The sequence below is a fragment of the Nicotiana sylvestris genome, chromosome 8 (genome assembly GCF_000393655.2).
Source record: "Nicotiana sylvestris chromosome 8, ASM39365v2, whole genome shotgun sequence".
Classification (NCBI taxonomy): Eukaryota; Viridiplantae; Streptophyta; class Magnoliopsida; order Solanales; family Solanaceae; genus Nicotiana; species Nicotiana sylvestris.
In genome coordinates, this window is record NC_091064.1 from 30,602,416 (window position 1) to 30,621,293 (window position 18,878).

An 18,878-nucleotide genomic window follows, 5' to 3' on the forward strand; every position below is an offset into this window, starting at 1 on the left:
ACATTGGCCTTGGAAGATAAATATCTCAAACAAGCCACTGTTCTCCACACCAATGGACCGATTTGGGCCAAACAAATTGTAAAGAAACGACAAAAATCGAGAATAACTGGGTCAATCGGAGGATTGAAACCTAAAGTGAAGGGGTAAGTGTAAACAGAAGAATACCCACTTCTAAAAGAGGAAATTCTTTGATTTGGGGAAGGAATTGACATTCGGAGACTATCCTTCAAGTTACAATCTCTTCTTATGGTGGGATTGTAAGCTCGGTTACTATTGTTGGGTAAGTATCGGCTCTTTCTAAATTTTTAATTTGTTTTTGAAGAGACGTTTTGTCACTTTCAAAAGACAAATCGCCGGGAACTATATCATCAACTGAGGGTTCTTGAGAAGGATCAAGAATTTCCCTACTTTTAGAAGAAGGGGCTTTTGGGATAGAACTCCTTGAAGAAGAACCAGAGGAGCCGCCTCGCGTAGATTCTAACCCTGTTCGAAGCCTACCTCCTCCGCCTCTTCTGTGTCTAACAGGGGCGTTGGGGAATTGATCTAGAATTGGAACTTTTTTACGGTTAGGGTTTGAAGAAGACATTGTTAAGAAGGAAGTATGTGCTGAAGATTTGTGAAGAAGACAAAGGAGGACAAAGTTATGTGTAAAATGGGAACCGTCAACTTTTTAAGTGTAATGATGAAAAGCCTATAATAAAGGCAGCTATCACTTCGTAAATAGTGAGAGTGAAGAAGTCTCGAAAAAGAGTATGAATAGTGGAATCAATTAGAAAACGACACATGGGCAGAACATTAAATGGAAAAGAGTGATGAGACGTAAGTACTGTCATGAGCATTAATTGTGGGAAAAATTCCTTTTACATGAAGATCCACTTCCCAATTATTTAATTGATAAAAAAATGGAAAGTGGGGGGACTATCTGTATTGGGAAAAAACTGAGTTTATATTAAAAGATGATGTGGCATGACACGTGGATTAGTTAAATGGTCAAAGCGCAGCAATTGACTAAGAGGCACGGATGGAAACAGCCACGGGAAGAAGAATTTAAATAGGCACGAGACGACGTATAGATACGAGTCTCGTACCAATTTAAATTATTTACAGCCAACGGATAGAAGGCATTGAAAGCAAAGATCTGGTGACAGAAAGGAGTCCAAATTCATTATTAAATACTTGATACGTTACGAAATCGGTATTTAATAGGAATGATTGTATAACGGCTTATTTAATATCATTTATTACTCATGATTATATCATTAAAGCTGAGGCTTCATTCCTTTACCTAGAATTATCTATAAAAGGAAGAAGTATCATCATTTGTAAGGACACGGAATACTATTGAGAATTTATTGAAATACACATCTATTTGCTTCTTTACCATCGTTCTCAAAAGTATTTTATTTTTGTCTCCTGATTATCAGTAACCCGAATTTCTTTTTAGCTTTGACCAAAGACTCAGATTTTTGGTTAAACAAATTGGTTCCGTTACCGGGAATCTGATAATCTTTCCTTTTAAGCTATATCTTATCTATTGTCGTCACCATGTCAAACAACAACGCCGACAACAATAGTAATAACACATTGGGAAACCATGAGAATCAAATACATCAAAATCAAGATAACGTGGTTCCCTCTCCTCTAAATTCACCACGTCAATCTCGTGAAGGCACTCCTGTTACTGAATCCCGTGCTGATCAACAAGAGCAATCTGAACATTTTGAAGGAGTTACAACTGAAGCTTTGCAAAAGCTAATTGATGCACAGGTCGGCAAAGCTCTTCAGGCACTTGTTAGTCGATTGCCTGCTGCGCCACCTACACCAACTCCTAATAATAATACATTGGAGAACCCCCGTTCTGGTCTTGATAATTCAAAAAAATGGTCATTTCAATAGGCCACTAGAACCATGGCACCCAAATAAATGGATGAGAGAGATAAATATATAGTAATAAACAATGAAGTAGAACATAAAATAGCTTCAGCCTGTAATATCGGATGATATGAGGTGAGAGCTACGCATGAAATCCGGATCGATGAAAGAACGATGAGTAAAGTAAAGTCAAACAATCAAATCTATATATAATAGGGCCCTAAGCCCGGTGATGTGACACTCTTAAATAATTTTCTCCGCTTTAGGTTTTTCAACAACTTAAACCTCAAATTGAAGAAGAACCAAAACGCTTCGCATACCCAACTGCTTATACACACACCACTTCGAAAAAAACATTATGTAAACTTTCAACCCCCTTTTCCCTGTTCAATTTCCCCCAGACTTCTAACTTTGTTATTTTATTTCTATAAACTCAACTCATCTGCCTTCTTTTTATATTTCTTCTTTCTCTATGCTTACACAAATTTCGTTTCCTTCGACGCCAATGAAGACATCCAAAGAACACCATCATCCGACCATTGTTTCAGGTATTCCTCTATATTTATCATTTACGCCTTACTCTTATATATTTGACTCTTACTAACTTGTATGAACCCTAATCTAATTGTATTGGTATGGACAAACAAGTATGCAAAAATGCATCAAAGGCATGAGGTACAGTCCAAACTTTCTTCGCTATTATTTTTTCCCTCTAAATCAAAACTTATAATGTCAATATTCAATGGAAGTATACTTTTGTTCTCTAATCAATAACTAAGGATGTACAAATTCTAAAATAGTTTCAAAAAATTCAAAGATTCTTAACTACTATGATTTTTTCATAATTGATACTAACTGTGTCGTTGATATGGAGTTGAAGAATATTATATTACTGATAATTTCTTTCAGAACAATGTCTTTAAATATTCTACAATACTATACTTTTTTCCCTAATCAATAACTAAGGATCTAAAGATTCATTAAATATAGAGTGTTGCAATATTACCACTATTATACTTTTCCTGGTCTACCTTCTTGTGTTATGCTTGAAGATCAATACATACATTTAACACAGGAGTTGTAGAAAAGGAAATAGGTGAAAGAAAGAAAATGTAAGAAGTAAAATCATTCTCTGGTAACTACATCCCTATGAGACTATTTTAAGGAGGTTGATCCTTAATCAATTAATTTATCAGACCGTGAATTAAGTATATTTGTCTTTTATCATTTTAATTGTTAGGAGAAGATACATGCATCCGATACTGCATATGGCCTTTCACTGTTTCTGGGAAGTAGCTTGAAACTGGTTGAGGCGGCGAACTATATATATATATAGAACTCTATATATATATATATATATATTGCTGGTCCTCTCCTTGAGGCACATCACCATTGTATACTTCAAATCATTGCAGGAGCTGATTCAGTCTGTGTTTGAGCTGCCTGGTGGCTTCTTCTATTGGAGGCGTTTATATTGGTTTTCCCCGACCTTGCACTGCAGTCATTAGAACCAATATGTCCGAGAATGTTGATTCCGGTGAAATTTTTTCCTGCTGTTTTTCTTCTTCTTTTTTTATTTGGATTTTACATTGTTTATCCTGAGATTGAAATTTATGTATTAACAAAAAAGTGTGAAAAAAGAAGGAAAAATGAAAATAGCATCTGAAATTGGTGTTTGCAACATATATAGGTTTTATAATGATATTGAAGTATGCTTAGTATGTTAAAAGTGACATAATTTTTTTTGTTTCCATTTTTTTTATACTTGCCTGTAACCTGAGGTATATGGAGATTCTTGGTCAAACTCCATGTTGAAATTGTACTTATATGGTCGTCGTACAAAGGAACAAGCAAAGTGGTAGAAAAGAGAGGTTGAACACCCTTCCCGCTTTCCTTCTCCGAGGGAAAAAAAGTAATGTGCCCAACTCTAATTGATATTGTTCTTTATTCGTGAAACTTATATAATTATTTGAATCTTAGATATATATTTCTACGTCTCATATTCTTGATTTTTCTTCATCTTTAGGTTGATATGTTTGTATCTTTTGGTCATTTTATTGTCCATTTTGTAAGATTTACTTAATCTTGAATGTGTTCACTTATTAAAATTTTCATCTAACATTTATGCATAGATAAAATGTCCCGTCAATTGTTCATGGACACATAATGAGATAACGATGTTGCTTTTCTCATTTGGATATGTAATGAGGTAAAATGTTACCTTTCTCACACGGATACATAGTGAAGCAAAGATGGTGCCTTTGTTATTCCAGATTGAGATGAGAACTCTTGAAATTGGTTGGAGTAATATTTGAACATTTTGAATATTCATTTTCAGTAAAAGAGCAGACACTTGGACGTTCTCTTTGTTAGCATTTTTTTTCTCGGAATTTGTTTTGTTGGATTTTGGGTTATGATAGTAGACTTTTCTTTGTAGATACCATGAGAATGGTGGGGTATTCTGATATCATTGTTTTAATACACGTCGAAAGGTGGTGGTGCTAGCAGCAAGTATTCCAGTTGTTTATACAAGAGATGATCCTGGACAACGTCGTGGTAATATGTTGTGACAAATTAAAGCTTAATTAATCATCTCTTCATTTTTTCATCCTTCGCTTACAATTTAGATATCATGAGCTTTTATCGAAGTAGCGTCACAAATGTTTTCATGAATGTTATTTATTATATATTTTTTGGCCTTCTTTTTTTTTTGCCTTTTTCACTCTATATTCTGCCCTTTTAAAAAATTTTGGTTCTTTTGTTTTCCCTTTAACCTTCTTAAAGTCTTCCACATAATGATTGCCAAAAGTTTAAACTGAATGAGGCAATTAAGTATTTTGGTCTTTCGCCCAGCTATATTTTATTTTTAATTCTTTTCAGATTTTGGTGTGTGTCCTATGCCTCTTCATTTTTATTAGCCCATTTTATGTCCATCCTGCATCCTTTTGCTTTTCCCTTTGTTTTCTTCTCAGTGTGTATTTTGATGGAATCAGAAGGTATCGAATTTTGTGGGATAAATTTTGAGATGTATTTACATTGGGAGCATATTATTTATCATGCGAATGGTAATTCTTATATGTTCTTGAATATGGTATGATCAGTAAGTGCTCCGCTTCAGTTGAAATTAGTGTAAGTATGATGTAGTCCTTTTAACTTTTGTTGTTCAATTTGTTTTGATTGTTATTTAGCTGTTTCATGAGCATTAGAACTACTATCGTTTTGTTTTTGCAAAAAGACTATTTCCTATTGTTGTTTCAGATTTATTGGAGAAACTTTGCTGTTGCTATTTTATAGGAATACAGAAGGATCAAGTTTTAAGTATGGCGAGCATTTGGCATCAAACACGTAAGTTATGCATCTAAACCTTTTTATATGTGCTTATGTGACATAAGTTTCCTTCTTTTTTTTCCCTGAAATATTTGAACACTTCTATAAAATGGAAAGATTCATGCATCATCATGGATCTGTTTTAGAATTTCTGCTCTTCCACTATCTTGATTCGTTGAGTTTAGTTTCTGCATATGTATTATGCTTATAGGTTTATGACTTTGCTCTTTCTAATTCTCATTATAGTGTTGTTACTATCTGTAGCACCATTACGACAATATGTTTTCTTACTAGTTTCTGAGAATTTTCAGTGGTGGCAGACTTCATTTTCTTCCTGTGCTCGGTATATTACTACTATTATGTTAAGGCTAAGATGTCAAGGTTCTTCCTTCCAAATTTCTACTTTAGATGTGTATAGAATATTAAATTTTATCTTGGCTTAGGATTTTTTTACAGTGAGTATATATACAAGTTCTATTTATACCATTTTTCCCATATTTAATCTATTGGTTGTGTGAATTCTAGCGAAATGTCATGGCATTTTGTCTTGATAATATATTACTATATATCAACCATGTCATTTTGGTCATTCAAATTTAGGTGCTATTGAAATTTCGGACTCAAATATGTTTGTGAGGAGGGTTTATAGAAACATCAAATGCGACTATCTTTTGATGGAGAAGCTAAAAGCATGACTCTGCTGGTCCATTTGGTTGATATTGGAGGTGAGGCCAAGAAAGATCTCATGAACCAATTATCATTGTGGGTGTCCAATGGGTTTAATTATGGTAGCCACTTCTGCTCGGATTTCGGGAAGCCCTGAATTTCTTTTTTGTCTGTGAAGAAGATCATTTATTTCCTTTGTACTTATATTAGAATGAAAGAGAATTTAAATGATTTAAGGCTAGCTTAATAAGAGTTTCAAATGTAATGTGGTTACCCTCCAATACTAGAGAATGAGGTGCCTTGAGATGAAGCTTCTGGTGCCACAGGCTTGATTTGTGCTGTGTAAATCTTTGGTGTTATAAATGTTATGACTATAGCTTTTATTATTAATAAAATTTTGAGACATGCTTATTTCTGCTTATGGTTCTTGCTTAATATGGTTTCGTAGCCTTTGAAATAGTCCAAGTCATCTTCATTAAAAATGACATTTACTGAATGGTATGATAATCAGAGCGTTGGTATTATGTTAAACATGAAATTGGTTATTCCATATCATACTAATATAACCTCTTTTCACTTCTTTTTTTTAAAAAAATATATTGCGATTGAATCTAATTTGACGGCTAAATCTTTGACTGATAATAACATTATTGGTGGCCTAAATGCTTTACATGACTTTATTTTTGCGGCAATTAAAATGGATACAAGGATACAAAGCCTAAGGTTGATGCTAAGAATAGTGTCAGTGAAGCCATATTAACCAAAGCGAAAGAAGCACCACCAATAGCAGCACAAGCACCAAACACTTGATAGTATGATAGTAAATAACAAATAAATCAGTTTAGCTAGGGACTATTTTACTCTCTATACGTTAAAGCTTTTTAATAATCATCTCCTTTTTCCTATACTATTTTAGTAAGACCAAAATTGGATTCATTAATCTTAATTTTTTAAGCTGTTATTTAAAGCATTGTTTTTGTGTCTTAGATAGTGGAGCACTATAATACTATGGGATTCACTTCATTTAGACGAAGGACGGGGTATTTAATCTGAAGTTAGAACTTAGTGAGTAAAGACAAATATTTAATTTTTAATTGTGTAAAAGACTTTTTATTATTAATATAATTTTACCAATTCTCATATGTTATTATCCATTGTAATAGTTCATAGTAAAATCGTGAAAGAAATTTTTATAAGTAGAGATTGATTTTCTTTTATATGCCATTACTTATTCAGCCATGTTTTAGCTTTTTTCAATCGCGCGCAGCGCAAGCAAATTAACTAGTTACTAAATAAGCTAGAGTTCTCCACTAACTTTGACTATAACTTGAAGAAAATTACTAGCGGAAGATACTAAAATATTAATCAAACAACAAGAAAGGAGATGATCGATGAGAAAGATATACATATACAAGAAGGGGGATGTGGGGTGCAGATTCAGAAATAGGAAGGAGAGGAGATAAGAGGGTAACATAGTTCTCAACCATATGCATAATCCTATTGCGCCCACAATTCACTATCCATCAACCTAGATCATAAACATAGCCACTTAATATGGTGATGGGCAACGACTTTTGCCCGAGGGTACTACATAATTCTTCTATTAGCCCAATTATAGATACTACTCCATTCATTACATAAACCCAATCAATTTTTGAAAATCAAGTTATCGACCATCTTCTACTGTAACTGTCAATGCATTGTTGGAGTTGATGTATGACTTACTAGAGCACGAAGTTGTTGTGTTACAATGTCAACGGGAGCCCAACTTCAGGCCCAACATCAGTGATACCCAACAGCCCAATTAACTATACCACATATTTCTTTTATTACAGTTTAGTCCATGTACATTTAGTAATAGCTCATGTATATATAGAAATAGAATAGTCTAGAAAGGTTGACTGGCATTCTGTATTTTCTAGAGACATCAACAATGAAATAAAAGTTCTCTCTCTTCTCTTTCCAATTCTAGGGTTTCTTTTCACAAAATTCTTTCTCATAGCTCGATTTTCTACCATTAACATGGTATCAGAGCAAGGAATCGATGATCCTTGATCTCCTCTTTCGATCGATGGTACCCTCATCGATTTCCATGAAGTTTTTCGGTTCTGTCGATCCTATTTGTCGTCATATTTGAAGTGAAGCTTTGGGGTAGGGTGCTTTTTGACCCTATGTTGCAGCTATTTGGAGCTTCCTACAGTAATTTTGGTCATCTCCATTCTCCGGTACTCTGCTCCGGTATTTCTTCATTCCCGCTGATTTCAGCAATTTCAGCGATATTATCGATCTCAAGGCCTCACCTTCTTTAGGTTGCAAAGAAGGATGGTAACATTCTTCTCAATCCTGCTACATATTGGTAAAAATCGAGCGTTTCTTGTATCAATTTTAGAAATTTTACAAATCTAGGGTTAAATCATGGGAAGTCCAGATGCTAGTCCTTCCTCTGTGATAGATGGATTTGATGACTTCACTGTACATCCATCTTACCCATTCTATGTTCATCCATCTGATAGTCCTGGAGCACACTTAGTGTCTCCACCTTTCGATGGGAATGGTTTTGTTATTTGGTGTAATAATATGCTTACTGTTCTCTCCGCTAAAAACAAACTAGGGCTCATAACAGGAAAAGTCACTAAACCTCTAACTAACTCTCCTTATTACTCCTTTTGGGAAAGATGCAACGACATGGTAATTGCATGGTTAACAAATTCATTGTCTAAAGACATATCAAATAGTGTTATGGTGTTTGACACTGCTAAAGACATACAAGCATGCTTTTCTTGTTGTAAAAGCAGGTTTACTAGTTTTTGCAAGAGAAATGCCTTGACGACTAAGCATTATAATTACATCTGGCATGCTTGGACGAACACTAGCATCTTCTTGTACACACAAGAGCGCGATATTAATGCATTTCTATGCATCTTCTTCGTTGCATGATTCAAGTAGAGATTTATCAAGCAAACTCACAATATTTCCTTCATTCCATAATCTCTATGCCTGAAATGTAACTTTAGAGTTGGGAAAAAAGGAAACATCATTACCAAACTGAATATTATAAAAAAGACACGTAAAAAAACAAAAAACAAAGAGGACTTAAAGTTTACAAATTTTCACTCACATAACCTTCCAGTGGAATTTTGGAAGGGCGTAGGGAGAGCAGGTTTAGAGTGGTTGACTGGGCTGTTCAATATTATTTTCAAGGCAAAGAGGATGCCAGACGAGTGGAGGTGGAGTACGGTGGTCCCATTGTACAAGAACAAAGGTGATATCCAGAGTTGTAATACTTATAGGGGTATCAAATTACTGAGTCATACCATGAAAGTATAGGAGAGGGTCGTTGAAGCAAGGGTGAGGATAACAGTGTCTATATCAGACAACCAGTTCGGGTTCATGCCGGGTCGTTCAACCACAGAAGCTATACACCTTGTTAGGAGGTTGGTGGAACTGTACAGAGAGAGAAATAAGGATTTGCACATGGTGTTTATTGACTTGGAGAAAGCGTATCACAAGGTTCCTAGAGAAGTTCTATGGAGATGCTTGGAGGCAAAAGGTGTGCCGATTCCCTATATTATGGCAATTAGGGACATGTATGATGGAGCTAAGACTCAGATTAGGACGGTAGGAGGCGACTCTGAGCACTTTCCGGTTGAAATGGGGTTACACCAAGGCTCTGCGCTCAGTCCATTCTTATTCGCCCAGGTGATGGATGTGTTAACAAACCATATACAGGGGGAGGTGCCATGGTGCATGCTATTTGCCGATGACATAGTTCTGATCGATGAGTCACGAACTGGTGTTAACGAGAGACTAGAAGTTTGGAGACATACTCTTGAGTCTAAAGGTTTCAAGCTGAGTAGAACGAAGACGGAATACTTGGAGTGTATTTTCAGCACTGATCTGGGGAAAGTGGGCGTGGGTGTGAGGCTTGAATCACAGGTTATCCCGAGTAGAGGAAGCTCCAAGTACCTTGGGTCAGTTATCCATGGGGGAGGGGAGATTGATGAAGATGTCGCACACTGTATTGGGGTAGGATGGATGAAGTGGAGGTTAGCATCCGGAGTTTTGTGTGACAAAAGAGTGCCAACAATACTCAAAGGTAAGTTCTATAAAGCGGTGGTTAGACCGGCCATGATGTATGAGGCAGAGTGTTGGCCTGTTAAGATCTCACATAAGATGAAAGTAGCTGAAATGAGAATGTTGAGGTGGATGTGCGGGCACACCAGGATGGACAAGATTAGAAATGATGATATTCGGGAGAAGGTGCACGTGGCTCCCATTGATGACAAGATACGAGAAGCGCGGCTCAGATGGTTCGGGCATGTAATGAGGAGAAGCCCAGATGCTCCAGTGAGGAGGTGTGAACGGCTGGTTGTGGAAGGCACGAGAAGAGGTAGAGGGCGGCCTAAGAAGTATTGGGGAGAAGTGATCAGGCAGGATATGGCGAGACTTCAGATTTCCGAGGACATGACACTTGATAGAAATTTGTGGAGGTCGAGTATTACAGTTGTAGGCTAGGAGCTAGTTGAGTCTTGCAATACTTTATTCCATTGTGAGCCTAGTTTGGTAAGGTTTGAATCGAAAATTACTAGGGGCATTGTCGTGTCTTAATATTTTCTCTTTTCGGTGCTAGATCTATTTACTAGCCATCATTTCAGCCTTGTATTTTTCTTATGCATTTTAGGTTCCTATTTGTCCTATGATCTCTATGGTAAAACTAATATTCCCCCTTTTTGTTTTTCTTGTTTTTCTTATTATCTTGAGCCGAGGGTCTTTCAGAAACAACCTCTCTACTCCTTTGGGGTAGGGGTAAGGTCTGCGTACATACTACCCTCCCCAGACCCCACTTGTGGGATTTTCCTGGGTTGTTGTTGTTGTTGTATAACCTAGGAGGTTTAAGGCTTCCTCCTGCTGATAAAATCCTATATTTTTCTTACCGCAGATAATCTCAAGCATAACTACTCCAAAACTGAATACATCTGACTTGATTGAGAATAATCCATTTAATGCATATTCCGGAGACATGTAACCGCTGCAGAGCTCCAAATAATTAATGATATTACGCAAAATTTGAGAAGTGATGGACTAAATGTAGTCAAGTATAAATATAAGAATCTTTGCGATACAAGATAAGCTTACTATGTTCCAACAATTTTGTTTGTATTTGCTTCCATATTATTCCCTTGGACAATATGAAATCTTGGGGTTCATCTCTTTATCTAATAATACATTGCTTGTTTTTAAATCTCTATGAATGATCCTTAACCTTGAATCCTTGCTAAGCCAAAATCTGAAATCTTGGGGTTCATCTCTTTATCTAATAATACATTGCTTGTTTTTAAATCTCTATGAATGATCCTTAACCTTGAATCGTGGTGCAAATAAACAAGCCCTCGAGCAATACCCAAGATGATAGAAAATCTCTTCTTCCAATCTAATAACACATGATATCTTTCGTCTTGTGTAGTTATCCTACAAAAAGATTGTAATTATCAATAAAAAAAGAATAGAAGTTCAATTTACATTTAGAATAAGGAATTAATCTTACGCGAAGAGTGCTTACCAAATATGAGGGCGTCTAAGCTTTTGTTTGGCATATATTCGTAGAGTAAGATCTTTTCATTCCCGTGGACGCAGTAACCAAAAAGTCTAACAAGATTTCAATGCTGAAGTCTTGCAATCAATACTACTTCATTCTTAAATTCATTTATCCCTTGACCTGATTGGGCTGATAACCTTTTGATTGCTATTTCTTGTCCTCCCTGAAATTTTCCCTGAATATATTTTCAGTAAATTATATATATATATATATATATATAACTGAGGGCCCTAAGCCCGGTCACTTGGCGCTCCCATTCAGCAGGAAATCCCGTTTCCTGCCTCTACACTTGCTTAGCATTTTAAAGGTGATACTCCCCTCCGCGCTAATAACAAAAAAACCCCTCAAAAATACACAAACCTCTTCATATGCACAGCCGCGTCTTCACACCGATTCTTTACACTCTGTTTTCTTTCAGTTTCTCTGTACTCCTCCATCCCTTTCACTTTCTCTGTACTCCTCCATCTCTTTCGCTTTCTTTGTACTCCTCCATCTCTTTAAACTGCAAAAAAAGCTTCTATCTTTGTGTACTTTATGAGAATAAAATGGAACCTTGGAAATTGTGTTCGTGCTTCTGTATGCTACCAATTAATTATTTGTTCTCCATGTTGTGTGTGAATTGAGTATTTTCTTTTATGCGAAGTGCCAATGTGCCGAGTGCTCTCTTTTCTCCTCACTGCTATTTGTTTTTTTTGTAATTCTTTTTTCATCAGTTCCATTTATCTTTCAATTTTCTTGTGTTCGCCCAATTGTACTGTAATCTTATTTGCCTACTCTATTCTAAAAAATTACAACAACATAATTTTAATACCATGAGTAACTAATATATTTATATTTGCCTACTCTAATTCTATTGGGAAAAATGGATGTTTCTTGCCCCTTGAATCAGCAACTACTGCTGTCGACTCAACATTCCAACTGTTGCATTTAATTAGGAAGCATGAAAGTAGCTTCAATTGTTGTTGTACCGCAAATATAAGAATAACATGCAACCAAAAATAAATCTATGCTTTAAGCCTGTGCAGGGTAAAGATACTGATATACTTGGCTAATCTAATTTTATAGGTGTGGGGACACTATGATTGCGAAGACAAAACGTTGTTACGAGATTGAGGTACACTCCAGATAATTTTCGCCATTGCGATTTATGCACAATTCGTAACTACTGTTTCTGCACAAATTGATAACTACTGCTCTAAACATTCTTAAATACTACTATTACCATTATTATTTGCCTAATGAATAACGAACGAAGTTATTTATCTGAAGGACTGCTATTATCTTTTTTGGTAACGAAGTTCGACAACAACATCTCTCAATGAAGGTTATAGTTTACTCATATAGTTTTTCCATCTTCTCTACACTTTTGTGTTCTGTTTGAAGTGGCATAGGCATTTAACATTGCTACAATATTTTAATGATCAGAAAAAAAAAATACAACGGCATAATTATGATGGCCAAGAGCTGTATTTACCAATTTTATTGTACTATTGCCTTCTCGCCATTATCCAAGTCCTCTTCTCCCCCTCCAAAAGACACGCTTACCTGGAGCAAGTCAGTTTTATTATAATCTGTAATGTATATATAGAGAGAGGAACATACACTCAGTTACATGGCATTTCCAATTAGCAGGAAATGCATTTTCTCCACCTCTATAGTTTTTCGCCTTTTATTTCACTGCCGAACAACATATCTTTCTACATAATGCTAACAAACCGATTCAGATACCCAGCCGTCCCTTCCCACATCGATTCTTCACTCCCTATTTTCATGCACATACACATCAGTTTATTCCCATAATGATTCTTTACTCTCTTTCCATATCCTTCCAAATACTTCATACTCTTTCATCTCTCTTTTAACACTATTTCTCTCTACTTTTGCCGAATTTCTCTATACTCCACCCTCTCTATCTTCTTTTTCCTGTTCTTTTTCCCCCAAAGTTTAAATTTCGTTCACTCCCTGCTAATCTCTATATTCTTTCATACATTTGTGTGCTATCATGTATCACATTGTAAATTACTAATCCCAGTCTTCAATGCGAAAACAAAACTACTGAACTACATATCTATATGTGCAATATACTTTACTACTCATTTGATTGAAATGTTTATCAAAAAGCCGACTGCATACTTTTACCATCAACTGATTGGAGATTTTAATTTTTTGGCCTTTTGTTAATTGCAGAAAAATAAATAGTGACATAAGAAACAAGGGCGCATTCCTTTTCAGGCAAGTTTCTATTATTATATACATTCTTCCTTACTTTTAAGATTTGAATTTTCTAAATATCTTTTAGCCTTCCTATCTTTACATTCTTTCTACTATTTCACCAATTGAGAAAGGACGAGTGAGAGTGAAAAATAGAAGAAGACATGTTGATATCTTTTTCTCTTTGTCTTGCTAAAGTTCTTTTCTCTAAATCCTTTAAGACCTTAAAGGTAATCACTTCTATAAAGAGAGCTTGTAATTGTATCACAATATATGACTTTGTTACCAACTTGATCTTCTTTAGAGAAAGAAAAAAAAAGGGGAATTGTAAGATGAAAGATTGCCTATTGTGTTGCAATTTTTTTGTTTTCTTGCTGATGCTTATTTTTTTTCTTCTCCATATGTTTTCTACTTTCAGGGATTTTAAAATGAGCTCAAAAGTGGAGAATATGAATTACTAAAGACAAGAGAAATGGATATTTGGTGCTTTTCATTTGAGAAATTCACCGGAAGATATGACTTCTCAGATTAATGGTAGATTCTAGAGTAGCAGTCCTTGAATTGGAGTCTTTACCTTCGTCCTTTTGAATATAAATAAATAAAAGAACTTTTCAATAGCCTTTTTAACGGCTAAGATTGAGAAGGATGATAATGTTATTGATGGTTGTTACCACAAACGACTGTAGTTGTAGCGAAGACTTACCTTACTGTTAGAGGTGGATCCAGAATTGAAACTCTATGGGTTCAAGTGTTAAGGTATTTAGCATTACATCTATTATATTTGTTAAGTTATGGTTTCATGTCTACTATCTATTGCAATTTTAGTGACGTTATACACATAAATTTATTATTCACTTCGAAAGTTATGAGTCCAATTGAACCCGTAACTAAAGTGGTACATCCTCCCCAGCTTACTGTCAAAACGATCGATGGCGATGATTTACTTGGCTGTTCGAACGACTTAATTCTAGATGTGGTATTTTGTTCCAACATATCGTGATTCTCAATATATTGATATGATTTCCTTAATCAAGATTCCAGCAGCCATAAGTCAAGTTGTTATTAACTTTACTATCTTATTTGTTCTGTGTCTCTTCTAGGCACATGATGTCTAAGCAAGGGTTGAATCCGTTGTTCCCAATGGAGGATATTGAAGTAATGGGCATTTGAAATGGCAGTCTACAGAAGTTGTTTTCTCTTTCAAGCCTCATGACTTTAAAGGATTCTCCTTCCGTTTCTTAAAGCATTTGCAGGGTGATGATATGCAACTTTTATGAGTTTGAAATAGATTTTTACTTTTTCCTTGTGCAGGGAGAAAATAAGGTATAGAAACAAAGGGAAATCCTTTTTGCTGCAAGATTCATTCAACAAGATGATGGTTAGCTCTCTGCCTAGCAACAGCATTTGTTGATCATCCTGCCCTTGAAGATATATTGGAATTTCAATCATCACCTTTCATTTTTCATTCTTAACTCCTCTTTTTAATCATTGTTGCAGTATCAAATCAGAGTCACTCTATTTTTTCTTCTTTAAACTGTGTACCAGTGGGTCGATGTGGATTAATATAGAAAGTTGTCCTCAACTTTTAGTTAGAGGATGAAGATGAACTTCCTAAGTTGGACATTCAATTGAAGCCTCTTTACAAGTTAAATCTTTAGTGACACAATCTTGCGGGAAGACAGCCTCTTCAAGAAAGAAATTTTCATGAAAATATCTTTTTGTCTGGGAATAGAAAGAGTAGGAGATGAGTAAGAGGACTAAGAGGTTTGGAGACTCCTTAAGAATAGTCAGATTTAACATAGATGATGAAGACTTCAGTAAGAGACGGAGATACCTCAAAGTGAAATGTTGAACTCTTCAGTGATCACGTAAGAGACGCAATGACTGTTACTCTTTTTTGCAGTAACCTACTTCCATTGTTTCGTTGTTGAATTACTCTAAAGTTCTGAACTTTAGATTTATTTATTTTATTAAACTCTACACATCTAAGTTTTTATTAGTTACTGAAGGTGTTTCACAGTCTTTGAAATAGTTAATTTTTTTTTTAACTTTAGATTCTTGATGCTCCTTTCTTCCTTTTATGTGACTACAAAAGTTGAGTTCTTTGTGTGAACTTTAGATTCTTGATGCTTGAAGGGTAACACAACTAAATGGGCAATTCATTGGTATCAAAGAAAAAATTTATGTATATAATGCAATTTACTCGGAGCACTATTTTATAAAAAATATTGATTTTGTAATATGCCACATATAATTAATTTTTATGCATATATACTTAAAAATTATCTATTCTATCTCAACTAAATCTATAAAAAAATTATTTCTAAATATACATTGCTGCTATTTATAACCGCGCGAAGCGCGGAAAATTCCCTAGTTATGTTAATAAACATAGCTCATAAATATAAGGTCTAACTAAGAAAATAAATGATACTTTGCAAGAACCTTATAAACAGGGCCAAAACCACCACGTCCTAGCTTATTTTCTTCTGAGAAGTTATCTGTTGCCGCTAGAATGCTTTCCAAAGTAAAGAATTGAATATCGATGCCCTTCTCATCCTCTTCGTTTATTAAGTCATTTTCTCCCTTTTCAGTGTTTAAGCAGTTGTTTGGCTGTGAATTTCCTTGATAGCAAGAAAAGATAGAATATATAATTGTGAATCTATAATTGATCAAGAAGAGAGAATTTGTATATACCTTTACTTCTTGCTCTCCTTGTTCTATAGAGTAGGTAGATAAAGCTACATAGAAAAAGAGTAGCGGCAATTGTAGTAGGAAAAACTACTTTTAGCCTTCTCGATTTATGTGTTTGGTATGCAACTGCAGTAGCAAAGATAGAAATAAATAAAAAAATAAATAACATAAAAATACTTGAAATAAATAATTATATAAATAAATAAATAGCATAAAAATACTAAATAGTACTCTCTGTTCATTTTATATCTAGTGTTTGGATAGAAGTGGAGTTTAAATAAGGAAAAACTTTTGAAACAAAACAATTCAGAGTACCCTTATAACTTGTGGTCTAAAATGTACAATTATATTTATATGGATAACTTATAACAGCATGTCATAAGTAAGAATAAAATTAAAGAGTTCACGAAAATAAAAAAAATGTGTCATACTTTTTTTAAATAGTATATAAAGAATGGAAAAAGTAATTCTCAAGGGAGTATAATTTTTGACTACCTTTGGGAGCTGAAAATTAAGAAGCAGCTAGTGTGACATAAATTGTCATTCGACTAGTATCATTTTCGGAGAGTTGTTGCAAATTGAAAAGGTCTCCATCCCAAGTTAGACATTTGTTGCTATCAAAAGCATAAGCAGTGCAAGAGCAGTTATTGAGACAAGTGGATTCACATTCTGCTGCACTAGCAATAGTCCGAATGTGATTATCAACTGATAATTTCATATGAGAATGTATCTGGAACTTGTCCTCATTACCACAATTCAGACTTATTTTCCTCCCACAACCACTAGAGAAACTATTCAAATCCCAGTCTTTGTTTGATCTAGGAGTAAAACCAGGCAAACAATCACACAAGGGAGTAGTTGAGATTTTACTACAGACACCATATGCACCACAATAACCGTAAACATCACATGATTGTGTTGGTTGAACGAAAAACGAATTCCACTGCTTGGTACTATTCAACCACATCAGCTGCTTGAGTTCCCCTGTGACATCTATTATAAATCTTGACACGACTGCAGGATTAAAAAAATAATATGAAAAATAGACCTCATCCGTGTTGTTTATATACGTGAAATTGTGCGCGGGATTTGATTTTCTGCTCCAAGGTCCAGTTGACCAATATTCTACAGTTTTATTCCATCTAACAACGCTCCTACCGTTAGGCTCCATCTCAAGGGAAAAGAGCCCTGGACTAGGATCTTCAGGGTTGGTCCAAGAAGTAATTTATAAGAACTTGTTTTGTTTTTGTTCTTTTATTGTAGCCAAGTTTAGCCCCAGGCAAAAATGTGTGGCTCGGATGATCGAAACTTTGCCACAATAAATGAGACCATCCATTCAAAATCAAGTTCCCGTCATCACGAAGAATCGCCACCACAGGTTTTGTCGTGCTGGAGTTAATATTTGTCGACCAAATTGAGCGTCCACTCCCATTGAGCAGCACCAAGTTACTTTTTATAATTTTGAATTGTGCGGATGCCATTTCGGATAAAGAAAGAGGAGTCTCCCTATTTGCTACCCAAACTAGGTTTGTGGGGTTATATCTTTGTACCATATACCTATGTAATATTTAGAAAGATTACCTGGTTTGAAGAAGCCCATCTCAAATTTGCCACCCGAAGAAACTCTTGTTACGCTCATTGTTATGGTTTTGTCTGCATCGAGGGTATCTCCAGGGGACAAGGTCTCATTTGTAGCGATGGTGTTAGCTCCAAAACATAAGCACAAGAAGAGTACAAATTGCAGGAAAAAGAGAAATTTTTTATTTTTGATTTCCATGGTTGGTTAATTGCACTAGGCTGAGAAGAAATGTTTTTTAAAGAAAAAAAAAATGAAAACTTGTTCCAAGGTTTGTCAAGTCAAAAAAATTTCCACACTTGAGTGAGACATTTCCCCCACCAACAACTTTTTTATGGTGAAAATTTTAATTTTATCTTTCTTATTTTTACATTTAATATTACACTGAAGAACAGAAAATTCTAAATATACTTTATGTACATGTATAGTTCCTTATTTTCTAAATAAAGTGCGATTAACATAGTTATATAAAATGAAAGAGAGGAAGAGAGTGTTAAGTTTTTTATTGGCTTTAAAGTTCAATATTATGAAGTGACATGAGTGGATAAATTATTTTTAAAACCCCACCATATTTAATTCTAAAGGTTTTAAAAACCTAACAAAGGTTTATCAAATATAAATATATTTTTCCTGTAATTGGTTTTTAAATAACACATAATCTATATTCAAAGGTAGAGATATGAAATATATGATCCATTTGACCATTTCAAACTATAGACTGAAATATTTCTTCTAACTGCAGTAGTATTTGTTGTTTACGGTTTTACAATAACTCTAAGGAAAGGGGTCATTCGGTAGGATGCAATAGAAAAAATAATGTATGCATTAGCTTTTGGTATTACTAATTACTTGTTTGATACATTTTTCAACTTATGTATTACAACAATAACATTTTGGGGAGACTCGAACTCACAACTTCTTGGTTAGAAGTGAATG

The 18,878-nt window shown here is 34.9% G+C and overlaps 1 protein-coding gene and 1 long non-coding RNA gene across 4 annotated transcripts; one reads left to right on the top strand and one right to left on the bottom strand.

Annotated features, from left to right (window-relative positions):
- The first annotated feature begins 2,240 nt into the window (after positions 1-2,240).
- Positions 2,241-6,172, top strand: LOC104216077 (uncharacterized). Its single transcript, XR_011401801.1, has 5 exons — positions 2,241-2,420; positions 3,288-3,409; positions 4,310-4,428; positions 5,167-5,217; positions 5,800-6,172. It is a non-coding gene; the product is annotated as an uncharacterized lncRNA (long non-coding RNA).
- Positions 6,173-11,673: 5,501 nt separating this feature from the next.
- LOC104216076 (G-type lectin S-receptor-like serine/threonine-protein kinase At1g67520) lies at positions 11,674-18,150 on the bottom strand. 3 transcript variants are annotated; one of them, XR_708385.2, is made up of 3 exons: positions 16,862-17,196; positions 16,370-16,492; positions 11,674-13,006 (listed from the first exon to the last, which is right to left on the bottom strand). XR_708385.2 is itself a non-coding variant. In XM_070153204.1 (3 exons), the coding sequence occupies exons 1-3, from the start codon at positions 18,141-18,143 to the stop codon at positions 16,088-16,090; spliced, it is 528 nt and encodes a 175-aa protein (XP_070009305.1). In that variant the 5' UTR covers positions 18,144-18,150; the 3' UTR covers positions 15,965-16,087. The 3 variants fall into 3 exon arrangements, 1 of the variants encoding a protein (XP_070009305.1); XM_070153204.1 differs by lacking the exons at positions 11,674-13,006; positions 16,862-17,196 and adding exons at positions 15,965-16,296; positions 17,948-18,150; XR_011401561.1 differs by lacking the exon at positions 11,674-13,006 and having other exon boundaries at positions 15,965-16,492.
- Between the last annotated feature and the right edge of the window lie 728 nt (positions 18,151-18,878).